Here is a 23,705-nt window from a genome sequence, read left to right as displayed (position 1 = left end):
ACAGTGCAACAAACACAATTTAATTTGCGATCGGTAAAAGAGACTAGAATTCAAACAAATATGGTGTTAGTACCTTGGGCCCCTGGCTCAATCAAAATACATAAAATCTCAAATTTAGCAAGATTTTAAATTCAACAAGGTGTAACATGTCCATCTCTTGACGAAGCGCGTATGTAAAATGTCTGTTGGATTGTGAGGAACTATGAGCATCATAGATTGACCATTGTGATCCCCAAGCCACTGTGATATACATTTTAAAGAAGAAATGAGATAGTGGCTAAAGATGGTGCATTGCTTGATCTATCAGCAATATCCTGTAGTCCAAATCCAACAAGAATGACACCAACAATAAGATTTAACTCTTGAATTGCTACGAACTGTTTGATGCTATTCTTCCTTTGAGTTTCACTTTATTTTGGTTTCATTTATTCAATAATATTAGTTTCTGTTCGTTTTGAATCAGTTCGTTTTAAGTTTTAATGTCGCTCCGTACTTTCAGTTGAAAAAAACTTGTTTTTTTTTATTTATTTAATATATATAATTATGGGCTTCCATAAGGTTTTTAAGCATCCAGTTTATCCAAAAGGATTAGGATTATTTTAAGAAGAACTCTTCATTTATTATTTCTATTTCGTTTTTAGTTTGACTTTTCAATTCATGATCGCTTCGGTGCACATTCAGTGTAAGTCCAGATATATGTCAATTTTGTCTCGTTAGTAGTTTAATTATACTTGCTAACTTTTGGTAGAACATTTTCTGTTGGAGCTAACTGTATATCAAGACTGTCTATTATGCATAATATTTGGAAGAAACGTATTGAGGGTAGCCCCTGATGGGAACATCACTTAATAGACGAGTAAATCGGTCAAACGAACCAAGAGATTTGACTCAAGCTGGAATATCGTAAGAACTACAGAAGTGGGAATACAAATTTGTCTTGAAAGCTAGTTTGGACGCTCAGAGGAAAGAGTGGGGGGGGGGTATAAGCTCAGTACCTTAGAATTGCCATGATTTATCTATAGTCTTCATATAAATTTTTCATCGACTCTTACAATTGATCCACTTTCTGAAATGTCAGTTTAGAAGTATTTAGATGTGTGAGCTATGTCATTATTTCGCTAGAATATGCCTCACCCTCTCTCAGAATAAATTATTCAACGATTTTTACCATTTTTTCGATATTTATATGATGATTTCTTAAGTTGTCCATCAGTTAAGAGGTTCTTGTACTCCATGAGTATCGGTAATCATATTTTATTTTTTAAGGTTGAAGACATTTTAGCGCCACTTAAACTCTCAGAAGAGGTTCAGAAAAGAATCAGAGAGGTATATGATGAAGAAATGCGAATTGGACTTGCAAGAAATCCTAGCAGGAAATCTTGTCTTCAAATGGAAAACACATATCTACCTGAATTACCTAATGGAACTGGTAGGTTCATTTTTACTTTAAAAAAACATATAAACTAGGTATGAGACTTGTTTCAGTAAATTGTTCAAAGTTTGCACCCTTATTAAGAACCTAGAGTTTGTAATAACTAGTAATAACACCCTAATAAGTTAGTAATAACACCCTAGAGTTAGTTAGAATTAATAAGTAATAAGTTAGTTAGTACTAGTTAATAAGTTAGTAATAAGTTAGTAACAGTAACCAGCAATACCATCAGTCATAATTTCTCCACCATTGTTGCAATAATTCCTGAAATCCAGGTCTTGAAATCTCAATCCAGGTCTTGAAGCTACCTTCTGATATAGGTCGAATTTCCCTCCGCCAGTCGGATTTCCTGTCACGTGAATGAAAAAGTGTCTTAGCATATTCAGAATTCAGAATTCGGCAGAAATTCAGCCAAAGCATCAGCAGATAGTGATGTCGCAGTCATTTTAACTTGAACAAATCTGCCTTCTTGTATCAGAACTCAGTTTGACAAAAATAAATGACTTAGCCCAGTAAAACCACTGGCCTGGTTTTACTGAGCCAATACACAATTTGTCCTTGTTACTGTAAATTAATTGTATTAGTTGATCGATTAGTTACATTATTAATCATAACAGTGTAGAGCTAAATAATTTTATCCACCTTCCGAAACTATTCATGGCTTTCGAAGGAATCTTATTGAGAAAATAAAATTGTGCAATGTTCCATTAATCATTACTAATCAGTGGCGAACCTAGGGGGATAAAGACGATAGACCCCCCCCCTCCCCCCCCAAAAAAAAAAATTACACAGATCTGTACATTCTTACAGATCTTGACCAATACGAAAGGATATAGTACACTGCAAATCTTATGGTGACGAGGATAAAAATGAATGTTTTTTTTTTTATTTTTATTAAATAGAATTTGAAACAAAACTGTCTTGAAAACTAACCATATTCACTATGAGTTTTAATCCAATTGATATACAGTAATGTACGCAAAACAAGTAGGTAAAGTGTAATGATCGCCACACAATAATATTTGTTTTATGAAAAATGCAGTTGGGAACAAAGGCAGGTTACCACCAAGCAAGCCGATATACATTGATATATAGTAATGTACGCAAAACAAGTAGATAAAGTGTGATGATTTCCACACAATGATATTTGTTTTATGAAAATGCAGTTGGGAACAAAGGCAGGTTGCCACCAAGCAAGCCGCGTGCTGTTATAATCTCGGGCTCCTAAGATCTTTGAACTTCATTTAAATCACGCGTGTGCTTTTTCAGTATTTATATAGAACTCTACACCCCTCTTTTTTAATTAATCGTCCATCATTTCAAAACGGAAATCAACAATTTTAGACTTTTTCAAAAAGAAACAGTTGGTTGATAACAGACCTTAGTTGGCTGATACAGACCTTAAATGAAATGGAAATCAATTTAAAATACTTAAGGGGCAAGGTTATGATGGAGCTTCATCTATGAGTGGCCAGTTTCAAGGTTGTGCTGCTATAGTCCATGGATGTTTTCCCCATGCAGTCCATGTTCACTGTGCAAGTCACTCCTTGAACTCACCCCCGTGTCATTTGTGCAGCATACCTGTTATAAGAAATTGTCAAGGAACTTGGTAAGAAGTCATTAATTTCTTTTGAACTTCACATAAGTGCTTTGCAATTTTCGAATAAATTTTTCACGAAAGTAGTCGTATCGCAGAGACAAAAAGAACACGATTGAACAAATTTTGTGAAACTGGATGGATGGAGCGCTTAAAAGTAATCGTTTTGTGTAAAGAGATGTTCATTATTATCTGTAAGGCCATGGAGAAAAATCAGGAATATCCTAATACAGATTCTGAACCTTCAAGCAAAATTTATTCTTTGAGAGATGCAAAAAATGCTAGAGATGCAGTTTTGAGAGCTGCATCTTTGAGAGATGCAGTTTTGTTGCAACTACTTGCAGCTATGGTTACTGTCAGTAAAGTTTCTAGTCTTGTCACAAAGTTTCCGACATCTTTGCAATCAGAAACTGTAGATCTCGCATACTTTCTCAAACGCGGTGACCTACATCCTCAGCACTGTATTTCCCTTGACGAAAAAACAAAAAAAAATTAAAGGATATATTGGATACTCCGACTAATTTTTGGTATCTTGATGCAGATGGTATCTCGATGCTATATCGATGGTATCTCGATATTTGGTATCTCGATACTATAGGTGAAGCTTGCAAGCTGAGTTAGCTTCATGGAGGAGAATGTGGATACAGTTGGGAGACATGACACTAAAATATTTCATAACGTGCTTAAAAGAATATGATAAGAACGATCTCTCCACTTTTCATCGATTTTTGAAGATTGGTGAAATGATTCCGATCACTATGGCTACGTGCCAGCGTTCTTTGTCTACCCTTAGAAGAGGGAAATCTAATGAAAAAGGCCGTGTATGGACTTATTATCCATACACAGAGACGTTACAGTCAATGTAGGAGACGTTTTGTATAAACTAGCCCACAGCAAACTCAGGTGGCTTGATTTTATTTTATAACTACGTATATACAGTACTTACTTACTTACTTACCTGGGTCACGTTCGAGCCTTGTCCAGGCCCATCGTGGCATCCAGAATTTGTCGACATGCGTCTCTCCATTGCTCTCTTTCAAATGCGACTGGCTCGATCAACTGGATCCATTGTCTATTCCATCGGTGCCCGTGCTTCTTGAAACCTCCCATTGGCTCGAGGTCGGCTCTAACTGTTGTTAACCATGTCTTTTTTTGTCCTCCAGGCTTCTTCTTCCAGTGCGCAAGGGGTTGGCATTTCAAGCACTGTTTGCTGAACGGGTCATCCGGTCGGCGCAGTGTATGCCCGAACCATCGTAGACGTCTCGCTTTGACAACATCAGAGACAAGTGGTATATCACCACATCTTCTTCTGATGACATCGTTAGAGACGCGATCAGAGAGACGCAGGCCAAGAATACAGCGAAGACACTTGTGGTGGAAGACATTCAGGTCATTAGCTTCCCCAGCTCTGAGGGGCCACGTTTTGCAACCATAAAGAAGGACAGAGAGGACCAAAGCGTTATATATCCGGAGCTTTGTTCGAAGGGATATTTCATTTCGTAACCAGAGGCACTTCCGAAGCTGGATAAATGCTGCCCAGGCTGCGGAGATGCGGCTTTGTATTTCGCTTAGAGCTTCGCCCTTGGGATTTATTAGGGAGCCTAGATATTTGAAATTCTGGACGTCCTCGATTGGAATGCCATTCAATGTGATTGGAGTTTCATCTAGCCCAGAGGCGCGCATCGATTTTGTTTTCGATTGGATGATCTTTAGTCCAGTAGCAAGGGATCTAGCAGCAATGTCGTCTATTATGAGCTGTGCTTCTATTATCGACTCAGCCAAGATATCCACATCATCGGCGTAATCAAGGTCTGTTATTGATAGTGCTGGACTGATTGTCACACCTTTGTATTTGTCAAGAGTCTTCATGATCTGGTCAATGACAAAGTTAAATAAAATAGGCGATAGGGCACAACCCTGTCGCACTCCTTTGTCAATTAATATTTCTTTTGAGATTTCTCCGTCAGCTCTTATAAATGCCCTCTTTCCCACGTAATAAGCCTTAATTAAACGGACTATCTTTTCGGGCACTCCATCATCCCTCATTGCATCCCAGATGGCAATTCTCTTTACCGAGTCAAAAGCCGTTACAAAGTCGATAAAGACTTGTATTGTTTCCTGCTGGTGTATAAGGCGGTGTTCCAGGATCTGCCTCAGGCTAAAAATATGATCGCAGCATCCCATACCAGGTCTGAATCCTGCTTGATTTGGCCTCGTCCGATCATTTCTAATATTTCTGAACCTATTTAATGCTATTATTGTGAAAACTTTTGCAGAAATGGGTATCAGGGAAATTCCTCTATAATTTTTACAATCAGCTCGATCCCCTTTCTTAAATACAGCAATTATTATAGAGGCCCTCCACTCTTCAGGAATGTATTCGTTGACCCAGACATCCGTGAGTAAGTTGTGGAGCTCGTCCATGGCCGCTTCTGGAAGGGCCTTGAGAAGTTCAGCTGGTAATTCGTCAATGCCAGGGCTTTTATTGTTTTTTAATAGTTTTATGGCATGAATAATTTCTTCTCCGCTTGGAGGGGCGATATTGTAATTCTCGTACACGGCTGGTGACTCAGAACTGCTGTGGGATGGATGGGTTGGCTGTGGTCATTTTCTGGTGGGTGAAGAAGCTCCCGGAAGTGAGCACGCCATCGTTCGATACGATCTTCTTTGCTCGTGAGAAGCTTGTTGTCCTTACTAAGTAGCGTGGGGGTAGATCTTTGCTTCTTTTTCCCGGTTGATTCTCCTAGGAGCTGGTAGAGTTTCCGTGAATCATTGCGTGCAGCAGCTTTTTCCATTTCACAGGCTACATTAGACCAATATGCTTGTTTGTCTTCCTTAGCAGATTTGTGACATTCTTTGCAGAGTGCTTTAAAAGAATCAGAGTGTTTATCAGTCATTTATTTCTTCCTTAAAGAGAGTTCTATTGTCTTCGGAGAAATCCATCTTTTGGGTTTTTTGTCCCTTACTCCGAGAATTTCTGTAGCTGCCTCTTCACTTGATTTGGGAACTTGATCCAGCGCTTTTCTATATTTAGCGATGCGTTAAAATTTTCTTGCTCGGTCATGGAACTTGTCTCGGTCTCAGAAATTGCTTGATTGGTCTTAAATTCTCGGTCATTATCTTGCAACGCCGTAAAACGGTTTGTAAGTTCGAGCATAAAGGTCTCTTTGATTTCAGGGAGTTTGAGTTTCGCTGTGTCTAGGATGCGTCTAGGTGCAGATACTTCTTTGGAGCTGAGTCTGAATCTAACTTTTGATTTTAGTAATAAATGGTTGGATCCACTTTTTGATCCAGTGTCCGCTCCGTTAATGCACCGGTCGCCCAAACCGTGGTTGCCAATGGCCCATTCAGAATCGTTTAGTCTCGTCTAATCGTTTAATCCTGGCATTGAAGTCACCACCGATCATGAGGATGTCCTTACGAGGAATTTTGTTCAGAGTCAGTCGGAGGTCGGCATAGAATTTGTCTTTCAAGTGGTCAGGGGCGTCACGAATAGGGGCATATACAGATAGTATTGTCAGGTTATTACTCTGACATTTTAAACGGGCCATCACAATTCTGTCAGACACTGCTTCATAGTCAAGGAGTCCCGATGCGATCTTGTGTGTCATGATCATTCCCGCTCCTGCGAGGCCGGATCCATCCATTGAGCCAGAATTGAATAGTATGGCCTTTTTACCCGAAGGGGCTATTAGGTCAAGTGTCGTTTGTCCATTTAATCTTGTCTCTGAAACACAGAGTATGTCCAGGTTATATAAATGAAATTCTTCAGCTACGAAGGCTTGCGTTAGTGAACATTTGATGGAACAGAGGTTCCAGCAGCCGATATTCAGGCCTTGTCTCTTTGATAGTATGGTAGCTAGCTCACTTTTCGACGAGGTCACCAGCCTCGACGCATCGCTTAATGCCGGGAATGCCGTAGCCAAATTCGCTCTCATATTAGACATATTCAACATAATTCTGGATGTTCCTTGGGCATGATTAACCGCAGGGGCCCCAGTCCTACGGGTCACCCGGAGCACGTTGGCCGTCACTTCGCTTGGCATGAAGCTAGGTGGCGTTTAAACCCTCTCACCGCTATGAGTTGTGCCGGCGGGTTTGCTCTACTGCCTAGGGACGGAAGGGGGGAGCATCCTTGCTTGCAATGCCACCATCGTCGTGGCAATTTGCAAGCTTAGCTTCCACCTTTGCTCCCACCTAGAATCAGCATGTCTCAATAAAGAATATACCTTGTGCTCTAAAAAAAATTATTTATCCTTTTTAATCACTACTACTATCCCTCAGCCAATTTAACCATCTCCCCCCGAATTTCATTGCTTGGTTCGCCCCTGTTACTAATAGAAGATATGGAATCAGACATGTCAATTAACGAATAACATTCGCTAAATAAACGCGAAACTGTTTGGCCTTTTTACCAAATTACAATTTTAACTTTGCTTTGAATTTTTTTTAAGATAGAAAGATATATGGAAAACATACGAAAATAGGTAAATTTTCCATTTTTTTAGTAGGCTTATATTATTCTCTAGAATTTTTTTTTTAATCATATTAGAATATGTTCTTTAGCAACCCGAGAGCAAAACATACTATATGCAATAGGGTTTAAAAACGTGAATTAACTCAATTGTATGTTCATTTGATGATAAAAGTCTGTGATTATCCGTATACTTTTTTACGTAACACGCACCTTTTGTGTGTGCATACCATTAGACAGCAAATTTAGAAAATTTGTATTGTTTTTTTTTTCTGGCGATGGATTTAAAAAAAATGAATGATAAGAATCCTCAGTTCTTTATCAATTTTCTCCTTTTTTGTTTTAGGTGTGTGTGTTTTGACTTGTCATAAATATCCATGATAAGGTTTATTGTCAAATTTTGGCTCAATTTTTAATCAAGGCTGGTGACACGATTTCAATTTTCAATATAGCAGAGGGAAGCAAAAGTGTGCTCAATCCTCCAATCAATAGAATATTACTTTCTACATACTTCAATATCCGTGGCCCTATCCTCAGACAAGATCTCTAAGTATTTAATTTTTTTTTGCACGCCGAGAAAATCATGATGACAGCAGTAAAGGAAAACAATACACGAGTGGGTTAACTATATAAGTTTATTTTTGCCGACGTATTAATACTATACGTACATGCATTCACAAATACAAATATACAATATATATATATACTAGCTGTTGGGGTGGCGCTTCGCGCCACCCCAACACCTAGTTGGTGGGGGCGCTTCGCGCCCCCCCCCAAGCCCCCCCGCGCGCGTAAGTCGTTACGCGCCATAATAGTTACGCCCCATTGTAGTTGTGTCCCTATGTCCCACCTGTGAATATAGATATATATATATATATATGGTTTTAACTACGTAAAACTTGCGAATATACAACATTCTTTGCTGTCCCATTGTCTTTGCATATAAATAGATTGTCAGGTTATCCCCCTGTTTCCCCCGGTGTCCCCGTTGTAGTTGTGTCCCTGTGTCCCGGTCGTCATTTATATTCCCTGTGTCCCGGGTCCCGGTCATCATTTGTATCCCGGTGTCCCGGTCTGTATATACATTCGTTTTTTAGTTTTGTTTTTCTCCTTTATTTTTTTCCTTTTTTTTTCTTTTTTAGCTTATTTAGATTTTCAGATTTTTTAGTTTTTTTTATTAGTTTTTAGTTTTTATTTCTTTTTAGTTTTTTTGTCCCGGTCGTCATTTATATCCCCCTGTTTCCCCCGGTGTCCCCGTTGTAGTTGTGTCCCTGTGTCCCGGTCGTTATTTATATTCCCTGTGTCCCGGTCGTCATTTGTATCCCGGTGTACCGGTCTGTATATACATTCGTTTTTTAGTTTTGTTTTTCTCCTTTATTTTTTTCCTTTTTTTTTCTTTTTTAGTTTATTTAGATTTTTAGATTTTTTAGTTTTTTTATTAGTTTTTAGTTTTTTTTTCTTTTTAGTTTTTTTGTAGTTTTTACCTTCTTTTTAGTTTTGTTAATTTTTTTTTTTACTTGTGTCCTGGTCGTCATTTATACTCCCTGTGTCCCGGTGCTTTGTTGATTGCTAATCGAACATTCCTTTTGTCCTGGTCGCTTTCTCTTTGAGTGTCGTCATTTATTTTTTTCTTTTTTAGTTCTTTTAGTTTTTACCTTTTTTAGTTTTTTTTTAGTTTTTAGTTTTTTTAGTTTTTTACCTTTTTTTAGTTTTTTTAGTTTTTTAGCTTTTTTATTTTTTTTATTAGTTTTTAGTTTTTTTGTAGTTTTTGCCTTTTTTTTTAGTTTTTTGTCCTGGTCGCTTTCTCTTTGAGTGTCGTCATTTATTAGTTTTTTCCTTTTTTTTTTTAGTTTTTTATTGGTTTTTACCTTTATTTTAGCTTATTTTTCAGTTTTTTCCTTTTTTTTAGTTTTTTTTTATTTTTTATTTTTTTTAGTTTTTTACCTTTTTTTAGTTTTTTTAGTTTTTTTAGTTTTTTAGCTTTTTTACTTTTTTTATTAGTTTTTAGTTTTTTTTTGTAGTTTTTGCCTTTTTTTAGTTTTTTCAGTTTTTTTTTTAGTTTTTTATTGGTTTTTACCTTTATAGTTTTTTTAGTTTTTTAGCTTTTTTATTTTTTTTATTAGTTTTTAGTTTTTTTTGTAGTTTTTGCCTTTTTTTAGTTTTTTCAGTTTTGACGTCACCTAATCCAGTTTTTTCAGGTGACGTCACCTGACACATCCATCCACACATCCATCCACACATCCACAGACAGACAACTTATTTTTATATATATAGATACATATATATATATATATATATATATATATATATATATATATATATATATATATATATATATATATATATAAATATATATAGTAAACGAAAACAATACACGAGCGGGTTAACTATATAAGTTTGTTTTTGCCGACGTACTAATACTATATGTACATACATACACAAATACAAATATACAATATACAATTATACAAAAGTCGAATGTATAAATATACAGATAATATATATATATATATATATATATATATATATATATATATATATATATATATATATATATACAGAAAAAAGTAGTCTAAAGAAAAAAAAACAGGAAATAAAACAACATTTCGTGAAAAAGAGTAAAAAATCAGCATTTAAACAATAGGAAAAATACAAAATACAAAATTAATCCAAACTGCACTTGCAAATAATACTAAATGACAGAAAATAAAACAAATAATTTAGATTAATTTTAAATAATTGAACTCTACGCAGTTCATGACATGTATAAGGTCAATGATATAAAAATTATTCAAAATAAAACTATTCCCAAAAAAAAACGGGAAACTTAACAAAATTCCAAATAACGACAAAACCCCAAACTAACCGTCAACAATGGAGGGGGATTTAGGGTAATCTTTGGAGTACGTAGGGAAATGGGTCTGAAGATTTTCTGTGTACGTGCCTGATTGGATACACTACAAGCCATTAGGACCCTTCATATTGTAAGCGTAATACGTCGAGTTATTTTTTTTTTAACGCAGCAATACATTAGTCTGAATTCATATCGTGCCGGTTTCTTTCAAAGTGTAACACTACTTGGTTCTTATGTACATTCATCATCAGCATAGACGACGCTCACAATCATCATCAGCACAAACTTTAAAATCAAAATTAATAAATATAAACAATATCTACGTCGCACGTAGCCATGAAGGTTTTTAGGTTGGGAACAATATTTTGTTTTTGGTTGGGAGGTGGGTACTAATAATAAAAAAACATTTTATGTGATAATTCGAGTAAGAAATACCCAGATATTCAATAAAATTTAGGATTTTGGGAGACTCGGACCCTGAGCCCCATTTATTAGAGTTGTTTAGCCAGTAGGATTTTTTAAATTTGAAACATGTTTTTCTGAATTTCTACTCCCTCATAAATCAGAAATTATAATGCCAAATATCATGCTAAAATGAGAGGCTCAAAGCAATTTTTTGCCTCATTTGCGCTGAAAATCCATCACTGAAACTCTCACTTTTATAGCAATCACTTCTTGCCGAGTTTGTTCAATGTCAGTACCATCTGTAGGGAGAGGGGTGGAGGTGTGAGCTTCAAAAAACCTTTTCCGGGGCAGAACTTAGGCTCTGGACCCATTCCTTAAAGTTTCACTAGCCAGACTCAACTACTTTCCAAGGTAGCTTAAAGCCCATCATCCAGAAATTTGTCTAATGGTAATCTCTATTTTTCCCTCATGTCCATTTTTTCCATTCTATTCTTCAGTATTCTTCATCCGCCTATCTCTATTCTTCCCAAAATTGCTTTCTACGCTCTGAAATTTCACTAATATTTCTCCCTCCAACTTTCTGTCACTCGAACAATTTTCTATGCAAACGTATTAATTGCCTAAGTAAACCGAAGTGGATCTCAGTCAACAAGAAAGATTACGTACGAATAAGAGGAATTCCATTTAGAGATTGGATTACTTTGATATTGTGTCAGCCAGCCCCGTTCGCAGGGATTTGTATTGCGTAGCAAGAGTGGAGGCAGTGCATTAAAAATACACTTACAAATTGTATGAAGGTGTTGATAATTATAAGCCTGTACTTGTCTATTGTCCTGAACACATTCAAGTTCTTGATGGGAGTAAACCTGGTTCCTTTCTCTGCATTCGGTTATAATTAGCTTAGCCTGAGTGAGATAAAATACTATGTAGGTATATTTTAATCAAATATTTAATATATACAGTTGGTTGGGTTATGTATTTCATATAATTCGTTCTGGACGGCCTGCTTTCTATAATTTTTTGTTGTTTTTTCCAAGTATTACATTTTCATCAGATTTTGGTATATTTCATTATGATTAACCTTGAGTGTCATCGGGACAATAGATAAATACCAATGGGTCATTTTTTAGTTGACATTTTTGGTGTTGGAACCATCTACTTTTCCTACTTTTTGGTGGTTGGAGATACCTGCTACTGTCGATATACGGACCATTTTTATCGTTTATGGGGAGATATTGCTGGATACCAGATTGTTTGAATACATTTTATATTATAGCACATCAGATTTTTGGCCACATGAGACATCAGCCCCCCCTCCCGAATATCTCGTTGTTTCCATAATTTCCATGTAATTTACTATTTATCTGCTTTTCAGAAAATTGTCCAGCTCCCTTTAAGTGTGCTCCACTAAAGTCATTTATGAGTAAATATCGGCTATACTTAATAGTCCTTCAGTTTTATAGGAAATATCAGCGCAGTTCTGAAATGTTTTTCTGGAATTTGTACTGGCTAACGAACTCTCCGTGTCACGAGTCTTCTATTTTGTTTTGTTCGTTCAATAATATTTACTATCATTGACACACAAAGCTGTTATTTCTACAATGATAGTAGAAATTTTCTAAAAGAAAATTTTTAACATTTATTTTCTTAGAAATTTTTTTAATTTTTATGTACAGAATGATAATAATTGTTGTGAGCTTTACAGCCAGTCTTGTTCTGTTCAACAGAACAAGACTGGCTATAAAAATAGGTGAATGCCGATGAGTGGCTTGTCAGTTTCAATGCATCAAAATCAGAAGAGGTCTTAATTTCGAAAGCACGAAGTGTGAAGCATCTCCGAGTTTTCCTTTCAAAAGAGTGGCAATAAGAAGAGTTGGTAAACTAAGCCTTTTTGGACGTCACTTCTCGTCAGATATCCCGTCGGCTGAATACTTCAGCAAAGCGAGATCCACCTGATCCCGGGAGCTAGGAATCACCTTAAGCATCCTCCCTGACGAGTCAATTTTGACACTATTCGCGTCATGCATCAGACCAGTCTTGCAATATGCTTGTCCTCTATTTGCGGTTGTTTTAATCAGCCATATCATTCCTCTTCAATGTGTCAAATACTGAGCAGTTCATGCAGGACTTTCTGGCAATTCTGATGGCATTCAGTCGATCTAGGATCGTTTTGAAGTGGCGTCTATGTCGGTGGTCTACAAATAGATATACTGCCCTTCATATGAGGAGGCATCAAATCTTGTTCCGGACAGAACAAAGCCTTTGCGATCAACTCTCGAAACTACAGCTCGGCAGGACTAATCTTGTGCAGGGCAGGCCCCACCAGAAGTACTTGAAAAGGGGTTTCGCCCAACGTTCCGCCGCCAAATCGATTAGTTTTGCAGTGCACCGGTTAAACCTTGTTCTTGTGGCATGTGTTTCGGTTGACTTCAGTGGCAAGAGATAGTAGGGAGTGGTGTTTATCACTCAAAAGCACGGCCTGTCGAAACTTACACATCAGATGGTACTTGTGTTCTTTAAGGGCTGGGATTCGTAAAGCTGAGAGGGCAGATTCGTAAGTGACTTACAGAACTTGGTTCCTGGGGATGATTTCAATTTCGTCGTCGAGGTAGCCGATGTTATGCATTTTTAGTTGCCAAACTGGGCATGCGTATTCAAGCAAAGAGCGTACATAGCACGTGCACGTGAGCATTAATTGCTTTATAGGAAGCCCAAATCGGCGTACTGTGCAGTGCATTGTTGCCCTTTCTTACAAGGATCATAACATGTGGGCTAAATGAACAATCGCTATTGAACGTCACACGAAGGACAACTGATGTGATAGGGTACCAGCTGTCAGGACAAGCAACTGCTCTTGTCAGGATTGAAGCTTACTAAAATCAATCTGACTTTTCGTGGGTTGGTGGTTAGATTCCCAAAACTGTTTCAATAGGCTGAAATGTTTGAGTTCATTTGCAAGTTTGTGCATATTTCCACGTTTTTCATCAGTTTCCCAAAAATCTATATATATTGTTGTATTACTATTGGGGATGCTAACTAATTTAATATGTTTTTCAGTGTCGATGAAACAGAATTTAACATATACTACAGTGTTAGAACAACAAACTAGATACAGCATTTCTTTCTTGATTCATGCTAGAAAAATAGGAGTTAATATTAAAAAATGTCATTCGAAAAAAAATTCACTGAGGAAGGAATGTGATGAAGGCTACAAAGATCTTTTAAAAAGGTGGGAGGGGCAAAGTTTTGAAAGGCAAATCCTTGTTACTAGACAATGGTCATATTTTTGCTGAATGTCACTAAGGTTTGTATTTTTTTCGTATATCTTTGTCCTCCAGAGGGAAACGCCCTGTCTATTCTCTTCCCCACCCAGGTGCTTATGTCTATTTGTTTTAACAAAGTCTTTAAATACTGAGCCTCTCCCCTGAAATCAATTATAGAAATAAGAAAAACAAAACTTTGGCTATTATAATCATACTTATTCAATATATATTATTTTTTTCTTTGTTTAAACATCAACCAATAAAAAAAAACGATGCGACGCTTTACTCAATTTATCAAGGAGCCAATCAGAGGGCAAAGTGACAGAATCTCTCACATTATTTATTTCCAATGTGTTTAGAAAACTTGATGTATTTCCTTATGTTTGAGCTTGAACATTATATATCAGTTTTTAGTAATATTCAAAATATTGACAGTTTCCATTTTTTTTTCGCCAAAATGTGATGTTTCGTTATTGACAGAGAAAAAATATCATATTTTTCTCTGTCATCACGACACGACATAAATGTCAAAGCACTGTTAAAAGAGGCAGTTCAAGCACCTTTAATTCGTACTTGAACTTAAGTCGAACGCCCAAATTCACTATTATGTCGATAAAGGTTTTGAAAAAGACTTATAGCATCGTTGTGTCTTTAGTCGCTCAGTTTAAGATAAATTCAACAAGAAATTACTTTGTTTAAGTTTTTCAGTTTAATATTCGTCCCCTTTTCTTTATAGAGGAAGGCGAATATCTGGCCCTTGATCTTGGAGGCACAAATTTCAGAGTGATTTTACTGCAACTTGAGAAAGGTCGCGTAGTGTCTGATGAAGTTCAACATTATTTTGTACCAGAACCTCTGCGAGTTGGTCCTGGATCAGAGCTATTTGACTTTTTAGCAGCATGTATCTATGATTTCCTGGAAACAAGAAGCAAGTTGGATCATAAACTCCCACTCGGTAAGTCCAAAAGAAAAAAATACATGCTGATTTTAAAATACATCTTGTTACAAAATAAGGCTGTTCACATACTTTTCAGTTCAATGACAAAAGCCGAAGCTTAAGAGTTCGGTCCAGCAAAGTGAAGATTACATTGTCGTACCAAAAATGTAACAAAAGAAGGCCCTCCTAAGCCCCCCCAATTCTCACTTGTATCTCCAGGAGTCTTATGTCGTAATCCTAGGGGGGCGTGTACCTTCAATCGGAACCTCTTCCGTAAATCAAAGACTACCTGACATGACTTTATGTACGTCAAAGCGAAATGAACCGCCACCATTTGGGTATAAACTTCAATTTCTTCACAGCTTTTCTTCCTTGAATTTTCAGCAAAAAAATTCCAGTGAAAAGCTTGAAAACCTCAATATCTTCCTTCTGTAAAATTATGAAAATTCTTTCATACGTCCTTCCGTTTTGGACTGTAAAAACTATGAAACTATAATTTACAAACAAATTGTATATTAGATTTCAAATATATTTTTTAGTCTATCTATTTAAGTGTAATCATTGCTGTAATACGAACGAAAGCTGATAACAAATTGTAAATATTCGAGGTAAAACAAATTGTTTTAAAGGAATGAGGTTAACACTTGTTTTATGAGGAGAAATAATGAGGTGTATGCTTGTTTTAAATTGAAGAAAGTGAAAGGTCAACAATGGACGGCTACAGCAAAGTTTTCTATAATAAGTTCAGAAACATGGAAAAAAGCATGTTTTTTAAACCGTTCTCAACTTTTTCATCAAAAAAAAAAACTTAAAAATAACACAAATAAAAACTTACGTATTAAAAAAAACTAAACCGAAACAAAAAGAGCTTTGACAATGTTTCTTTTATATTTTTGGCTGACGGATATTGGCTAAATAGCCGAAACACTCGTATATATTAGTTAACCGGTCTTAGTAGGAAAGAAACTCTTGGAAAAAGTAATTTTTCCCAGTCAAAGTAATAAATCCAGCTATTCAATCTTATTTTTCATATTATTAATACAAAAAATTCTCACAATCTGGATCGCCTCTTTAAGCAATCGGCTTGTTGAATCCAAAAGGTTTATTAGCAAATTGGTTTAAAAGAGAAAAAGGGAGGGATAAAAACCAATAAATCTACGCACAATAAAACATAATATAACCAGGTTTTGTATTCTCATGTATAAAAAAAATTTATCGTTGATTACAAACCACATCTCCAAAGTACATCCAAGGTGTTAAGTGGATTTGCTGACTTTTGTTACAGAATTCTGTATCCTCTCCCTATCTCCCAAGACACTAAAAGCAAAATACACAGTCTCATTCGTCGCAAGCATGATATTTAAAGTGACTAAAACTTATCGTCCTGAAACAATTCTTTGCCAGTAAAGTAAATTTTATTTATACCACCCACATTAGAAAGATTTTGCAAATTAGTCAGAGACCCAGCCAACGAAATTCTAACATCACAGGCTTCAACGAGCTAAAAATGGTTTGAGGAATTTATCAGGGGCAGAATTGCTTGTTGAAAACGGATATAGGCGGGCGCACCAAAAATTTTATGTGCCAACGGAGATATCACCTAATTTGCATGATCGATGACGTCATAAGCTATATTTTTTGTTTTTCGACCTAGATGAGAGGTTTGAACTGAGAATGTGAAGCAGAATAAGTACCAAGAGATAAAAGAAAAAATGATGAGTACAATCAGAGATAGCTTCTAAAGTGTACATTATTAGAACATACCTAATTGGTGACACCAGAAATCAACTTTCCTGTACTCGAATTAGAGTTATGTTCAAAGGGGGAGGAACAGAGCAATTGGGGCTGCACAGGAACATAACAACATATTTGCAATTCCATTCCGTTTGTGGTGTCAAAACAGAAGCCGCTTGGAATAAATTAAATTGCACAGATTCTAGCCTCGTCAGAAGTACTTCAAAAATAAAACAAAATAGCTACAGAAATCGAGCTTTTAATAAAAAAAAGAGAAAGAAAAAGAATCTAAAGAAAATTACTTCTTTTTTGGGCGAATTATCACACTTTTTGGCACAAGCCCACAAAACATCAGAAAATCGAGGAAGGTATTTACAGTCCTTGGTGTACTTTGTGCTACATTCACAAAAGAGTTGTGAATATCCAGAGGGAAACGAAGAAGCGCTCGAAAAAACAGGAATAACATTTTTTCTAGAAAATTGTCATCCATAACTCAAAGGGCTTAGCAGACATGGTCTTGTAATCAATGAGGCATTCCAGATTGCAAGCTTGTAGTAAAAATGCTTACAATGTTCCACAAACGCCCCCTCTCTAGGAGGCAACGCTCTCAGCTCATTCTTACGAGGGTAAAAGTGTGCTTGGAAATCACTGAGGGAATACTGATTAGGATCCCTTCCATAAGACCTGATTACCTGCTTTCTTGCAACATCTTGGAAGGAGAACATGCAGGCTTCCGTGAAGGTTTCGTCTCTCAACTTCTGTATTGCACACCGAATCTCCATGTACAGACCGATCTTCTTGGCGGACGCTAAGAATGTTCGTTTTCCTTTGGAGAAAAAGTAACTCGCTGTCTCACATCCCGAAATGCAGTGAATGAACGACAGGGACAAAAGATCGATGAGGACATAATAATTCGAGTGTTATTCTGGTGTCCGCTTCCTCATGTGTGCTACACAGAAATTCCTCGAAACTAAGCGAACCAACTTTATGACTTAAACATACAGCTCTTATCCTGTCTTCGAATCCTCCAGACAGCCATACACACAAGTTTTTGGCAGTACTTAAGATGCTTATATAGTCAAATCCATTTGCTTCCCATGTTTCATAAATTGCTTTCATCAAAATTACCTTCCTCTTTGTATTTGCAACAATCTTTGTCCAGTTTCCAATTTTTGAGCTCGTCAAAAAGGAGTGACCAAGCAGTCCGTCACACTTGTCACCCACGACATGAATTTTACTTCCTGCTTCAGGTATCCCTTTCAACACGGCTTTAAGCAACCGTATGGCATAGATTTCGACGGTTTCTTGTTCAACTGGTGGCTTTTGGTGAACCGGTGGCCTGAAGTCGATAATAAAGGCTTCACGCCCGTACAAGCAGTGTTCCACTTCGAAGTTCGGGTTTTAGGCCGTTCACGCAAGCCACTGGTCTCTCTCAGAAAGCCTAGTACGGTAAACTTCCACCGCTTCGAAGCGTCAACGTAGAATCCCTAAGCTCAAAAATTGAAGGAGAATATGAAACGAGTTCAAAGCTCAGAATATTTTTAAATAGTTTCAATCCACTGTTATTGCTGGAATCTATCCCACACAGGATCCTCTTCACTGTCGTAAGCGCTGGAAAAAACTGCACTTTGTCCAACGGCATTTGTTTTTTATTCCGATTTTCTTGAAGCAGCATCCATTTGGGTTACTTTAACTTTTGAAAAGACTTTTTCATACCCTTTTACATCTTTGTATAAAGCTTTAAGTTTTCGTTGCTCAGCTGCAAGTAAGGAGCTCGTAACCGATGGACTGGCCTGCTCATTGGTTATCATATTCATAAGGATTTCTTCAATTGTAGTAAAGGGGTCTGTGTGACAGTGCAATACAGACACAGCCGTTTTACAAGCATCATCTGCTTTTTGATGAATTTTGAGCTATCTTCGTGAGTCGGAGAATCAAACTCTTGAGGTTTCATTCATATTAATAAGTTCATAAAAGCAGACAAAACTAAGGCAACAAAAGGTAGAGTATTAATCCACCTTGGGACTGCTAGTTGGCTTGTTGTAACACCAACCAGACCAGAATTTTTTTTCGAATCAAGATTTATGGTGGATTCAACAGTATAATCCGGTGGCCAAGGTTAAGCGAGCCTAGTCACCTTTTCACACTGAATATAGTGTTCGATTATCAACAAAGTGATGACATTGACGTTCGTGCAATGAGATCGCATTGCTACGTAGCGTTCCCGTAAAATTTTCGCTAGGTGTATAAGTGTTGCGCAAAGAGGGGGTGTCTGAGCGTGGAAAGATCTGAGTCACACCGAGGGTGTTAGGGTGTGGGGATGAGAGAGAACTTGTAAAAATACTTAGTATTGCACAGAGCATAGCTTTTTCACGCTGATGTCGATCATTTGAAGAACTCGTAAATTCTCAATGCTTGCAAGTGCAAATTAAGGCAAGGTAAATGTGAAAAGTAGAGTGGAGAGATAATACCCCCTCTACTCTTGAAATTCTTCATTAGTAGAACTGGATCTGAAATTGCAATCATGGAGAAATATCCTACCAGACAAAATGCTCAAAACAGCTCCTCAGCTCCACAGTTATCTCATGTGTCTGCTAAAATATGTTCCAGTCGAATGTAACTTGAATTTAATCCTTCCCCTCAGAGTTGGAGAGGACCCAAGACCACCATGTTATAAATTGAATAAATACAACCCGAAGAGATGTAAAACCGTGGTATCCACCCTGAAGAGGCACCAACACCGGCCCTTGATTAGGTAGACGGGAGACGGCAGATAATACCCGAGTTCTGCTACGTCTGTGAACCACCATGACTAAATAAACTAAGGTTGATGTTCCCTCTGAAACATGTTATTTCGTGGCAACACCAGCACTGTAGCTTGCACCAAAATGACAAGATTTTTTTTTATTAGATTCAACAATTGAGATCTATCCATTCACCGAACCAAAATTGTGATTTTGATTAGACTCCTTTTTAGAGAATGATCTAATTTGCTTATAAGATACCGAATTATCCTTTTCAATAGTTTTCAACCAATTTTTGGCGTATTTTTCAGTCCAATCCAAAATACAAAACTATCTCTAAATGGCTATAGCTGAGTCTCAACCGTTGAATGATTAGTAGTGACGAAATAGAAGTCTAGTCAAAATTAATCTGGTTAAAAATAATAGTAATGATGTCAGGTAGGGTCGATTCTGCCACAGAGTTTGTTGAGATAAAGGAGCAGCCCCTTTTTGTGGTCTTGATATCTGGCAGATGTTCACGGATTGTAACACACTGATCATCGAAGCTATAAAAAAAACGTATAACTTAAGTTATAACTTTTATTATTCAACTTGAAAAAAACCCCGAAAAAAGTATTATGTCCCACAGAGAGCAGAGCTCGTAAGGCTGGGACAGTACAAATACATAGAGAAAACACCAACATCTCATCATACTAATAATTCCAAAAATTAACACAAAGGCAAAAAATAAAAGAGAAGTAATAAGGATAAGTAAATAACTAAATATCGGGCAAGAGGGGTGTGGGAGGCCATCCCAAACACAAGAATTTTGACAAACAGAATTTTGTCATTGAATGAAGGGCATTTGGTTCCTAATCAAAAACCTTGACCCTTCAGAACTTACAACAGGAATTCGGTACATCCCAGACCGCCGACAATCTGAACGAGGAAGTAAAATTAAAAGAGATTTATCATAGAAATAATTATTAGAATTTTGGATTTGAAAATGCCATAAGGAAATATTCAATACTCGTACATGTTTTAAATCTAATAAATTTAAGAAAAAGTATATTATATAAACTGTTTTGTTACGCTTCAGTCATAATCATTGTTTCTAAGCACCTTAGTTGTAAACGTTCTCAATACTTTTCATACCTAATTGGGAATTCAAAACCTTATAATGCCGAGACACATAACTTTCTTTAATTATATCCTCAGGTCCATATTTTTTTCAGTTTTTCTTCTCTGATATTTAGTATTCATGCACTGTACTGTACCCGGACTCAATCTGGTAATTCATGTTCTATAAATAATAACATTGAATCATAAACTGTAAGATATTGAAGGTGTGGCAACCTCTGTAATAAACAATAAGTATGACTTAATACTGTATAAAAGAGCTAGAAGTTTTCCCGAGCTGTTCAGAACTGTTTCCCGCAAATACTAAATAGTTGATATTACGCAGCTCTTAAACAGGCACGGGATTCTTTAATATTTTATTGGATAATTAATATATATTCTTAAACATTTTGGCGAACGTTTACTCAGTGTTGAATGTGTACTCTCACAATAGTGGGTACTTGGAGGAATATGTCAAGAAAGTCGTAAATGTTTTTAGTAGCCGTCGCTGAACGTTCCGTGGCTCAGCTGTTGCCTATAATTAAGAAGCACGACTTTATAAGGCTCTCAATAGTCGATCGTCGGCCATAAAGTCAATAAATTACAATTTTTTGGTCATGGGACCAAAATTACCGCAATCAAGACTACTGTTTGTAACCCGGTATTCGACAATTTGATTATCAATAATAATAGATTTTGTCAAAAACTTCGATATCATATTTTAAATTTTTGTAAAGGATGTTCTTTGTATTGGCTTGTTAAGGAAACTGTTTATGTATTTCTAAGAAACTTTTGGTTTTACTTTCTTATCTCATTTGCATTGTAACTTATTTTTATGATCAAATATTTAGAATCTTATTTTTTTCCTTTCCGACAAAAATTAAAATTTTGCGGACGCCCTGATAAATTCAATTTTCTAATCTCAGTTCAACCAAGTTCGCAAATCCAACAATCAAAATAAAAGTAAACCAGAGAGTGAAAACTAGTGTCAATGGAATGTTTATAGACATATAGTGACCATAGAATGCAAACTATTGTCAATGAAAACTAGGTTTTGATTATAAGATTGCTGATGATAATCAAAATCTTATAATATAAAACGTCACTTTCGAAATTTTCAATTTGATCGTCAACATAAAATGCCTAATTAGGCCTCAAATTAGGGGGCTTTACAAAATGCCTAATTAAGCCGCACAATAGGGGGCTTTGCAAAATGCCTAATTAGGCTCTTCGATAGGTCTTACATTTTTTAACCTGTTATTCATTTTAGGCTTTTTATTTTTTAGGCTTTACATTTTCATTTCCAATGACTCAGCAAGACCTTAATGTTGGCATTTTGGTTTCGTGGACAAAATCTTTCAACTGCCCGGGGGTAGTTGGAGAGGATGCTGTGAAGATGTTGAATGAAGCAATCCAAAGAAGAGGGGATCTAGAGGTCGAAGTAGTTGCTGTTCTGAACGATACCACAGGTAAGGAGGCTCCCGCTGCAGGGGCATCAATTAGGAAGGAGAGGGCTCATTTTGAAAAATTTTTTCTTCTACAATTCGATTAAGATATCTTTTTTCGTACTTCCATTATAAAAATTAAATAAACTTCACCCCCCCCTCCCGACTAAATTTCGAAATATAAGGGACGATAATATTTGTTCATGCAAAATATACACGTTTTCAAGCATATATTATATACATATATAAAACATTCCATACACCCTACAAGGTTCTATGGCCATTAATGTTGCCCAACCTACATTTAACTGCCTTGTCTAGTCGGAAAAACGGTTTTCCCCCTTTAAAAATCTTTGTCAAACCGTTCTTCAATTTTTCTCCGAATCGCCACATTTTGCAAATTGCATAAAAATAGCCAAAGTATAAAAAAAAACAAGAGCTAAGAGCTCATATGGCACTTGTGACGAGGCAAGAAGAGCTAAGAGCCAAGAGATCATATGGTATGAGCTCTAACAAAATTCTATGAATCAATAGATTGATTTAAAAGGAAAATAAGAGGCTTATTGCCGGTCAGGATTTAAAATAAGAGCTTTGAGTCACCCTTCTAAATATCAAAATTCATTAAGATCCGATCACCCACTCGTAAGTTATAAATCCCTAATTCTTTCTAATTTTTCCTCTCCCTTTAGCCCCCCCAGATGGTCAAATCTGGGAAAACGACCTTATCAAGTCAATTTGTGCAGGTCCATGACACACCTACCAATTTTCATCGTCCTAGCACGTCCAGAAGCACCTGACTCGCCAAATCATTGAACCCCTGCCCCCAACTCCTCCAAAGAGAGCAAATCCAGTACGGTTCCGTCAATCACGTATCAAGGACATTTTCTTATTCTATCCACCAAGCTTCATCTCGATTCCTCCACTCCAAGTGTTTTCCAAGATTTCCCCCTCCACCTCCCCCCAATGTCAAAGATCTGGTCGGGATTTGAAATAAGAGCTCTGAGACATGAATTCCTTCTTAATATCAAATTTCATTAAGATCCGATCACCTATTCGTAAGATAAAATACCCCAATTTTCCCGTTTTCCAAGAATTTCGGTTTCCCCTTCCAACTCCCCCCAATGTCACAGGATCTGGTCGGAATTAAAAATTAGAGCTTTAAAGCACAAGATCCTTCTAAATATCAAATTTCATTAAGATCTGGTCACCCTTTCGTAAGTTACAAACTACCTCAATTTTCAAAATTACCCCCCCCCCGAACTCCACCAAAGAGAGCAGATCCGGTCCGGTTATGTCACTCACTTATCTTAGACAGGTTTTTATTCTTCCCATCCAGTTTCATCCTGATCTCACCGCTTTAATTATTTTCTAAGATTTCCGGTCCCCCCAACTGCCCCACCCCCCAATTACGCTGGATCCGGTCAAGATTTAAAATAAGAGATCTGAGTTACGAGGTCCTTCTAAATATGAAGTTTCATGAAGATCCAATCACTCCTTCGTAAGTTAAAAATACGTCATTTTTTCTAATTTTTCAGAATTACCCCCCCCCCCCATAGAGCGGATCCGTTCCAATTCTGTAAATCACGTATCTAAGACTTTTGTTTATTTTCCCCACCAAGTTTCATCCGATCCCTCCAATCTAAGCGTTTTCCTTGATTTTAGGTTCCCCCACCCCAAACCCTCCCCCAATGTCACCAGATCCGGTCGGGATTTAAAATAAGA

The 23,705-nt window shown here is 36.8% G+C and overlaps 1 protein-coding gene across 8 annotated transcripts in view; it reads left to right on the top strand.

The window, feature by feature from the left end:
- The window catches only part of LOC136043925 (hexokinase-2-like), an 86,329-nt gene that overhangs the window by 13,847 nt on the left and 48,777 nt on the right, over positions 1–23,705 (top strand). For all 8 annotated transcript variants that reach the window (XM_065728979.1, XM_065728980.1, XM_065728984.1 and 5 more), the window contains exons 3-5: positions 1,267–1,429; positions 14,762–14,980; positions 21,825–22,007. In XM_065728979.1, the coding sequence (XP_065585051.1) occupies positions 1,267–1,429; positions 14,762–14,980; positions 21,825–22,007 (565 nt within the window). The remainder of the gene's footprint in view (positions 1–1,266; positions 1,430–14,761; positions 14,981–21,824; positions 22,008–23,705) is intronic.

The sequence above is a fragment of the Artemia franciscana genome, chromosome 2 (assembly GCF_032884065.1).
Source record: "Artemia franciscana chromosome 2, ASM3288406v1, whole genome shotgun sequence".
Lineage (NCBI taxonomy): Eukaryota > Metazoa > Arthropoda > Branchiopoda > Anostraca > Artemiidae > Artemia > Artemia franciscana.
Note: the sequence above shows the minus strand (reverse complement) of the source record. Positions and strands in the feature narration are given on the sequence as shown.